This window comes from Apteryx rowi, unplaced genomic scaffold, assembly GCF_003343035.1.
Source record: "Apteryx rowi isolate R43461 unplaced genomic scaffold, aptRow1 scaffold_170, whole genome shotgun sequence".
NCBI lineage: Eukaryota > Metazoa > Chordata > Aves > Apterygiformes > Apterygidae > Apteryx > Apteryx rowi.
In genome coordinates, this window is record NW_020447975.1 from 1572057 (window position 1) to 1581657 (window position 9601).

The following is a 9601-nucleotide window of genomic DNA, read 5'->3' on the forward strand; positions in this document are numbered from 1 at the left end:
CGCGCCGGAGGCCGCAGGGCAGGAAAGCCCAGCCCGGCTACGGGCTGCACTGCGTGTGCTTCACACGCAAGGCTGGCGGCCCTGCCACGCAGCAGCCCGGGCACCAACGTCCCCCACCGAGAAGCCGCCCTGGGCAGCGGCCACCCCAGCCGGAGCTGCACGAAGGCCCCCTGCCCACGAACCCCCTCCCAGGCCGCCCTGCAGCACTGCTGCTCCATGGCGCCCAGGCCAGCAGCACCCACACAGACACAGATTTTCACAGTGGTTTATTAGGACTCAGGGAGCGTTCTTCTGGAGGCTTCAGCCTCTCACTGTGACCATGCACACGTTCTTGGGGACACAGTGACAGGCCTGGCCTGGCCTGGCCCACTACACAGCAAGCTGCCTGCTCTGTCCCCCCTGGAGCTTTCTGCCCTGCTCAGGCAGAAGCAGCATGCAACTCCCTTCCGTCTTCCCCCCTCACTGCCAACGTCTCCCTGTACAGCAGAAACTATGCCCTTGCCCAGACCAAGCAGCCCAGCAGGAGCACAGCTGACCAACCCCCACTAGTCTGGCACAAATCTCATGACCGAGGGCCCATACCCAGCAAGCAGCAGTAGCGGGGGCACAGGGACGCCAGACCAGTCAGAACAACCCAGCCCGGGGGGATGGAGCACAGGGACAACCCAGGAGCCACCAGGGATAGATGCATTTTTAAAACTAGGAATTCCAAGAAGTGCTGGGAGAGACAGGTTTTGGCTTTTCCCACCACAGCTAGAGGAGAGGCTACACATCCACCTGGGAGGGAGGGAGGGAGGGGAAGAAAGGCCACCCTTGCTGTTAGGGAGACCAGGGAGCACAGCTGAGCTCAGAGTCCAAGGTGACAGACACACAGCAGGCAGCACCACCCCAAACTCATTGGGCCCCACACCCCATCAGAGCACTCTACTCTGCCAGGCACTCCACACACGCCGGCAGCACACCTGGCCCTCCATGTGCTGCGTGGGCAAGGCCAGGGCCTGAGACAGGCAGAGGGGACATCCCAAACAGGCAAAGAGTCCAGCTGAGATTGGTTCCTCTCAGCTGGAGAGCCAGCCAGGCCACAGCCCGTGTGCATGGACAGCCCTCCCCGCCTGGCCTGCCTAGGGATGCTCACACAAACTGCGACAGGTTGGGCACTTTGATGTTGATGTCTCCGATGTTGATGTTGCGAGGGATCTCTGGCAGGTTGATATTCTTCACAGCTGAGACAGCGCGGGAAGGAGCTGCCGAGAGGCCTCCCTGGGGAGGAGAGCAGAGAGGGGAACACAGTGATTGCCAGCCCTTTGTAAGCTCCAAAGACTCCCAGTGCTTAGAAGGCTCCAGGCTGATTCTCTGGCTCAGCCTTGTGCTTTGCCAAGGGAGCATTCCCAGTCCGAGTCTCCAGCTCTCCCAGTGCTGTCCTGCCGCTCGCAAGCGCCCAGGGCCTGGCTACATCCCCCAGCAGGCAGCCGGGCCCAGCTCAGCCCCAGCCGCCAGCCAGGCACCCCTGCTTCAGCAGAGGAGCCTGCATTTCCACCGCCTACCTGCTCAATAGATCCAACTGGTTAATAGTACACTACTGGGAGAGGCAGGGACGTCCAAGCACTTCCCTCTCCTGCTATCAGGGTGCAAATGCCTCTTTACAGTGCCCCTGCAAACAGGGGCAATAAGCACTTTTCACTATCTCACTTCATTAATCTTGATGGAAACGGTGATTTCCACGCTCTGACTGCTCCCCCCACACCTGAAGGAGCACAGCAAGGCGTACAGCCGAACGAACGAGGGACGCCCTGAGCCCTCTCTGTGAGGACTCGCGCAGGCAGAGCCCAGGCAGGCTGGCAAGACCCCACATGCACAAGCTCCTCTCCCCCACGCACTGCAGACCACACACCCTGCCCCTCCACATCAGCCTGGAGCACATCAGACCTACGGACCACGGACATCCCGGGGAACATTTTGTCCCCCCTGCCAACCCGCACTGCATACCCAAGCACATCGCGCTAAATCCTCCCAAACCCCTGTGCTGTCCTCCCCTGCAGGCCACGCCAGGGAGAGCCACAGCATTACCACTCACCTCCGTCTTCTCCAGCTTGCTCTGGGCCTCCGCCTGTGCCACGATCTCATTCATGTTGGTCTCCAGCACCATGCCACCTATCACCACCTCCTGCAGGATGTAGTGAACCTGCAAGGCAAGGGAAGACTGTGAACCAAGTTCAGGTTCATGGACATGCTGAAAATGGCAGGGGCCGCAGCCCCCGCAGGCTGCCAGGGATGAACTCCCTTGAGCCAGCTAAAGTCAGGGCAGAGCAGCGGGCACTGCAGTGAGGAGTGCTGGCCAGAGATCCCGTCTCTGCCCAGGCACCGTGCAGAGCCAGACTGAATGACTTGCTGGGCAAGAAGACCAGATATCCTGGGTCTCAGCGCCCACCGCAAGGTGAATTAGCCCACGTATTCTTGTGTGGAAGCAGCGCTGGGGGCTGACATTTCCCTGAGACACGCGTATCCAGCCCCTTACTCCTCTCAGCCAGAAAGCGCAGCGAATACAGCTCTGGCAGCTGGCTGCCCATCCGAGTTGTCCCTGGACCCTCAGTGACAGTGCAGGAGGCCAGATATACTACTTGTCCTTCTGCTCTAGAGAAGAACTACCAAAGAGACTGGAGCAAATGTTGCCCATCAGACCGTTACGCACAGCAGCCCCAAGGGAGGCCAGGTCTGGCCCTGTCCCACTGACACACCCTGGTTGCAATATCCCTGAAGGCTGCACTGAAGTTTGATCCCTCTCTGTAGCAGAAGACCGCTCTAGGCCAGGGGCACAGTTCATTCCAGGGAGCAACTCCCTGCCTAGAAAGTTCACGTGAGAACAGTGGCCTCAAGGCACTGGGATTGGGACACTTCACAGAGCAGCAGTGATCTGAGGGCTTCTCTGGTGCCACCAGTTAGGACACTTTTTCCCCAAACCAGTTTCTTCTATCTGGAAAGCCAGGCCAGAAACAAAGAGCCTGATTTTGTTACTTTCACTTAGAATAGCTAGGACTGTGACACACACACACAGAGAAAGGACACAACTGTTAAGAGAGTCTTCTTCCTGCTCCAGGGGCCAAGGATAAAACAGAGCAGTCCCAAAGGAGAGACCTGCTACCTCCTGCTAGCCTTAGTCAGAAAGAGGACCAGCAATACACCGCAGCCACAGCATTAGACAAGGCCTGTCTTGGCTGACAACCCAAGAAAAAAGAAAACAGGACCACAGGTGGGCTGGGCCATGCTGTGCTGCTGTGACACACCTTCAGTTGCACCATGCAGCACAGTACAGACTTCCTTACTAAGTCAGCAGTCTCCAACAGCAACCCAGCACAGATAATGAATTTATGGGTCTCTGCTTACTTCCGTGAAATAGGCTAATACTGCAAGATGGTTAAGTTATTATATTGTTTTATGGTTTCATGGGGGTTGATTGCACTTGCAAATATGGTGAGGCAAATACTTTCAGGGCAATGCTGTGAAAAAATAAAGCAAACTAGAGAACCTACTAGAAGGGGAAAACCCAGCTTCGCACAACTAGGAGCCCGATGCCCCTGTAATGCTTCTCTATGGGTCTTGCCCTGCCCTGACAGTGCCAGGAGCACCAAGGTGTGCTGTGCTCAGTCTTTCAACAGTGCTGCACAAGGAAAGCCAGTTGCCATACATACCCTTTCCGGGACATCCATAATAACCCAATTGCCTCCAAGCACCACAGCACAGTAACTGCTCTCCCACAGCACCAGTGTCCACTGATGCCTAGCCCTGCAAACACACCAACAGGACAATGCAAGCAGCTCTCCACAACAGGAGAGCATCTGGGCTGCAGGAAATGTTGTTCCTTCAAGATCTGGCTTCAGTCCAAATTGGACCAAAACCAACAGGGCAGAAATCCCAAGAAAGCTTTGTTTTCAGAAATGAAACACAGAGCTTCCTGAACAAAACATGTCCTTTCTGGGACCTTGCAGCTGCTTAGAGAAACTCACGTTCTCATCCAAGGCATGAAGCACAACCAGGGTCTGTACAGCAGGACCACGCCATCATCCAGCCTGTTCTGAGTCTCTCCATGACTTCCACAGCTCCAGCCTCTCCTTTTGAAAGAAGGACCCCTGCAGCTTTACGGTTCCTGCTTTCAAAGCTGACAGCATAAGAGCACTGGTGTCACTGGCTGCCTGTGAACCACAAACCTGACAGCCCCAGTCAGCTGCCTGCCGCAAGACCAGGGACTAGAAACCTGCAGAAACTCTCATTTCATGGACTTCATGCTGCTGCCCCACAGGGTCCAGGCAAGGCCGCATCCAAATCCTAGCCAGAACCTGCTGCGCTCAGGATATTAACAACCAAAGGCTCAGCTCAACAAGTGAGCATTTTCCAGTGGATGTTGGCTTACTCTCTCCCCTGTTCTTGTCAGGAACTCACAAACTTTGTAATTAATCAGCCAGAGCAGAAGGTAGCACCATGCCCAACCTTTCCTGCACAGCCTTTAACAAACTGAAGTCTGGAGGTAGGGGGTCTGTGAGAGAGCACTGGGGCAATGACGCAGCTGCTGGAAGTCCTGCCCAGCCATCAGAGGGGCAAGACATGGAAACCAGCACAACGTACCCGCATATTTTCGGCAACCCCAACAGCACAAGCCTGTAACCTAGCACTTGGAACCACTGGCACTCAGCATGAACACGTTTGGGAAGCAAACAAACGCTAAAAATAGAAAGACAAAGTCCAAACAAGACAACCAACTGATAGTGGCCAAGGACTGAAGTCAAGTCTGAGAAACAAAAGGAGCACAGAACCGGAAATAAACAAACCTAAAAGTATGAGAGCCTTGGGGACGACCGAGCCTAGTATYTTCCCCGTAAGAAATTCTCCCTGACTTCTGTCTCCTTTGAATCCTTAGCTTGGCAAGAGAGTTTAGGAGAAGGACAGTTCATGCTAATGATGGCAAAATGCACAAGCAATAGGAATAATCTCTTCTGCCTGTGAACTGTGGAATCACTGTAAAGCTGCCAGGTCTTGGTCACTCCACAAATTGAGTAAATGAGAGTGTATCCTCCCCCGGACACTGCCACAGAAGTTTCGGGTTGATGCCATCACTTCTCCCTCAGGTACTCCTCACCAGCTTCCTCCTTCCTCTCCCTCTCCTTTTGTTTGCTTTGATAAGAGTGTTTTTTTGCTGACAAAACAATCAACCTTGTAACATTTCTGCAAGTTTACAGCCAAGCAAACTATAAAGTCAAAATCTTAACCAGTTGCTAGCACATTTAGCTGCTCCAGAACATCTTCTAAGAATATTTGCTAACTCCATTTCTCTGCCAGAGAATTTATAAATATGAATCACCAACAGAAAGGGAACATTTCACAGCTTTACTGATCTTTTCACTCCTCATTTTTGTTGGTATGTTTTGTCTTCAGCAAAGCAGCAACAACTTTTATCAGCAGCAACACAAGTCCAGTACACATCAGCTAACTGTCTTGCCTATCCCTAAGAATAATCCCTGCTATCTTCAGTTCCATCTAGAAGAAGATCAAAGAGAATAGGTTCCCACCCAGAAACACTGACCAGCTAAAGAGGAAGCATTAAAGGCTGTGGCGCAAATGAAAGTTCATCAAAGACTCTGTGTTCCAAACAGTCCCATTGTTTTTCCCTTGTTTTCTGCAGCTCTAATGAAATGTTAACAAGACTCCAAATAGTGTCCCACAGCGCAGTAAGAAGAGTTAAAATGCCTATATACAAAGCCAGATTCTTGTTTAATTTCATCAGTGCTGGCCACTGCACAAAAGGTGAAGAGTGAAGCCTCAGCGTGGATTCCTGTAACATGAACACGTGTTTAACCAGCATGTCAGTGGCAATTATCAGAACCAACACATACCCCAAAACTGATTGCTTTATCGTAGCGGAGATCACAGCCCCACAACAGCAATGCAGCAGAGAACTGGTGCAAGTGCTTTGAGCCTAAAGCCRTCTTACACATGGAGGACTCAGAACACGGCCAGGCAACTCAGATCATTTGCAGGAGGGCACGGCACGAGCAGCTTACAAACACATACTGACAATTTCCCTAGCCAGATTTTGATCTCCATCAGGGAAGTGATCCCTAACTTAGCAATAGGATCTCCTGAAAGGCTCAAGGGCTCAAAGCCAAAACTGCTTCTGGACTCGGGAATGTACGTGCTAGAGAAGGCAGAGCTCAAAAGCAGCAGGATGCTGGGATGAAACAAAAGGTGGTGGCCTAGAGGAGCACACAGAAGCCTAGAACCCACCTTGTCCATGTGAAAGATGAGGTCCAACTCACAGACATTCTCAAAGCACTTGTCCAGTGTCTCCACAAACACCTGAGGCAGGAGGAAAGGAAGGTCAGGACAGAATATAATAGCAAGATGCTTCCTGCACACAGCACCAGTGCCTGCACATGTAAAAAGCTGCAGCCCTGGCCAGAAACTGTCGGATCACCCACTGCATCCCAGTCTTTTACCCTGAACAGGAACAAATTCCTCTTAAAAATCCCATTTACTTTCAATGCTAGTAAAGTGCCCATTCCCAGGGCAACCACACACAGGCTCAGCCCCAGGAGGCTGGCCAGGACCCTGGCTCCAGCAGAGCAGCAGCATCCAGGGGTGGTGTGGAAGACTGGGGGTCTGCACAGAGCAGGCTGAGGGAGTCAGGCAGAGCTGTGAGCAGGACACGTGCAGGGAGCAGCCGGACAAGGAGGCCTCTGTCCACACAGGCACTGCCCAATGGTGCTGGGATGACCCAACACGCTCTTAGTGCCAAGTCTGCACTAAACCACAGAAACCAGATCAAAAAGCCCAAACTGCTACCCGCTTTAGTTCCTAGGAGAAAATTTGTCTTGGCAAAAGGGGCATGTGGCTGGAACATGAGCCTGGCCCTGGCTGAGCCTGCTGTGAACGGACTGCACAGCTGTTGCAATACCAGTAAACTCGGAGGGCTCCTCCTCCAGCAGCAGGTCAGGCTTCCTCTGAACTGTTATTCTACCCAGTTGCTATTGTCTTCAGTTGTTCCTGGTACTACCGAGGGCAACCAGAACCTGCAGTTTCAAGGGTGTGGTTTGAGCCCAAGTCCAAAGAGCCTGGCACAGGGTAAAGCGCACAGAAACACAGTACTCGGACATTCTGGAGGAAAAAACAGGTGCCAACATCTTGATAAATTGCAGTCACAGGGCCCTGGCTGGGACAATGGCTAGTCGTCATGTTCTTCCACAAGGGCCAGGCTTGCAGTCATCTAGAACAGCTTGAAAGGAGTTGAAATGTGGGAACTACATGATCACAGCAGGTGATCCGAGCAGGGCATGAACCCTCTTGGACAACGGGAAGGACAACTGAGAAGGGCTGGATATGTTACAGTATGACACACGAATAGGACAAGTGTGAAATGTTCTACAGCTGGGAACTCTTCTCCACAGACAATTCCCAGCTAGGAAAACTTAATTTCTAGCTTAGGATCTTTGAAAAGAAAAGCTAGAAAAGGTGATTTATATGACACTGCCATGATGCTTTTTCCAGAGTTTGACAAGAGTGTGGAAGACCACTCCAAAAGGAACAGCCTGCTCCAACAGGCCAAAATATTAACTCTGTCACATGCTGCTGTGTCTYCAAACTTAAAAGGAAAGAAAGGGGAACTTGTAAAATAAATTAGGGACTGGTTTACAYGGGAATATTCCCAAAACTCATTCAAAGTAACTAAAGGCATAATTCTAACATTAACTAAACTGCATTAAACTGCTGTGCAGACACTCTCACATGTGCCTTTAATTTGATTTAGCAGAGGTCCCTTTAGAAGTCCACATAGGGACTGAATGCAATTTTTTAAAATTCACTTTTTAAGAAGTTTATTCAGACTTTCCCCAGTGTTTCCTCATAGACGAGTTTTGAGTTATATATCAGCTAACACATGCCCAGCACCACCCTCCCCTGTCTGAGCTCACAAGAGAACAGCTTCTCGATCACTTCCAGGAAGCTGTTAGAGACATGTAAATGCATCTGGAGGGTTTAGAAGGCTGGACTTCCTGGCAGCAGAGGAAAGTACCCAGCGGCCTCTCATGGCTAAGCACAGCTGTCACTTTGCAGAGCTCCTGGTACTACTAAGGAGGCAGAGGGCACAGGATACCTTATGTGAGCGGCATATTGCTGATCCGAGGCTCTCCATGGGCTCCCAGTTCTAACACCTTCCCTCTAACACTGACACCCCCCTCACTCCTGGATTCAGGGATGTCTCCTGCATTGTGCACAGCTGCACCCAGCAGAGGCACAGCCCTGTCCAGGGACACGCTCTTTAAGCATGATCTCTAGCTCCTTTCACACTCACTTCAACCAGCCCGGAAAGGAGGATCTGTACAGGATAGGCAGGAGGGGACTCGCAACCTACGCTGCCCCGGTGCTGGCAGAGCGAGCGTCTGCACCGCAGCACRTCCAGCTGCTCTGGGAGCGTCTCTGCCCAGCAGTGCCCAAAAGCTCGGGGGCAGAGGAGGAGCAGCAACCCGCTGCCCCGGTGCRGGGTGGGCTCCACTGTGTGCACGCTCACTGCGGCCTCCCTCTGGCAGCAAAACTTCGCTCCAGAGAGACCAACCTGGATGAGGTCCAGAATGCCCAGCTCGCTCTCTGAGGAGTCCACGCAGAACACGAAGTACAGCGTGGCATAGTGGCGGTAGATCAGCTTGTAATCCGGGCCACCAAACAGGCTGCAGAGACACAGGGAAGGGCTTCAGGAGAAGGTACCCCTTGGGGCCCGAGGCACCTGCAGCAGGAGGGGGGACACAGCGCGCGGCACAGCGAGGGGCACGAGGGTTACCTGCTGCACTCCAGGAAGTTGCAGATGTGGTCATCCCGCTTGAGCACCAGGTGGAAAGTCTCTCGGATAATTTGCTGCTGGACCTCCTCTGCCTGCAGGGAGGCAAGAGCAACCACCCATGGGGTTGCTGTTGGGGAAGGCGCAGAGTACCAGCATCCCCGCTCTCCCCCACTGCTCTGGGGCCAGCAGAGCTCGAGGGATGCCATGAGCCGGCGGCTCTCGGTGGGAAGGGGAGGTCACAACTCCCTCCACGATGGGGACAGCTGCTGGGGCAGCCCCGCGTGACCAACCGCGGACATCCCGAGGGATCAGGCCAGGGCGCTGGGCTGAGGCAGTGCCTGCGGCCAAGAGCAGGCAGGGCCCCTCAGCCCCACGGACACGCAGCCATCGCCGCGGCTGCGGGCACCCTTCCCGGGGAGCCGGGGCCGCTGCAAGCCCTGCACTGGGCCCAGCCGGGGGGCGACCGCAGTCCGCACCCCCTCAGACCCGAACCAGGCCACCCCACACCATCCCGGCTCCCCACCACCCGCCCCACAGCGGGCCTGCCTCCCCCCACCAGCCCCGCACCGGCCCGGTGCCGATCCCTCCGCCCCGCCGCGGCCGGCCCGCACCAGGCGCTGGTAGAAGCGGACGAGCCGCGGCTTGCCGTGGTTGTTGAACACCAGGATGGCGCTGATCATCCCGGCGGCGGAGGGGCCGGAGCCGCGACCGGGACCGGAGCCGGGACCAGAGCCGGGCCGCAGGACGAACCGGGCCGCCGCGGCCGCCCCCCCCACGGAAGCC

General features: G+C 54.3%; 1 protein-coding gene across 2 annotated transcripts; it reads right to left on the reverse strand.

Moving 5' to 3' along the window:
• Positions 1-249: 249 nt before the first annotated feature.
• Positions 250-9595, reverse strand: LOC112963581 (AP-3 complex subunit sigma-2). Of its 2 annotated transcripts, XM_026060746.1 has the most exons (6): positions 9430-9595; positions 8819-8910; positions 8597-8708; positions 6274-6345; positions 2075-2182; positions 250-1260 (listed from the first exon to the last, which is right to left on the reverse strand). In XM_026060746.1, the coding sequence occupies exons 1-6, from the start codon at positions 9496-9498 to the stop codon at positions 1132-1134; spliced, it is 582 nt and encodes a 193-aa protein (XP_025916531.1). In that variant the 5' UTR covers positions 9499-9595; the 3' UTR covers positions 250-1131. The 2 variants fall into 2 exon arrangements, with proteins under 2 accessions (XP_025916531.1, XP_025916532.1); XM_026060747.1 differs by lacking the exon at positions 6274-6345.
• Positions 9596-9601: the final 6 nt, after the last annotated feature.

Excerpts from the sequence above, each read along its gene's own strand:
- LOC112963581 (XM_026060746.1), bottom strand. The coding sequence starts at position 9,498 with ATGATCAGCGCCATCCTGGTGTTCAACAACCACGGCAAGCCGCGGCTC. Across the intron at positions 8,911-9,429 it reads TCCGCTTCTACCAGCGCCTG|GCAGAGGAGGTCCAGCAGCA; the intron begins GTGCGGGCCGGC and ends GCCTCCCTGCAG. Across the intron at positions 1,261-2,074 it reads GCAAGCTGGAGAAGACGGAG|GGAGGCCTCTCGGCAGCTCC; the intron begins GTGAGTGGTAAT and ends TCTCCTCCCCAG.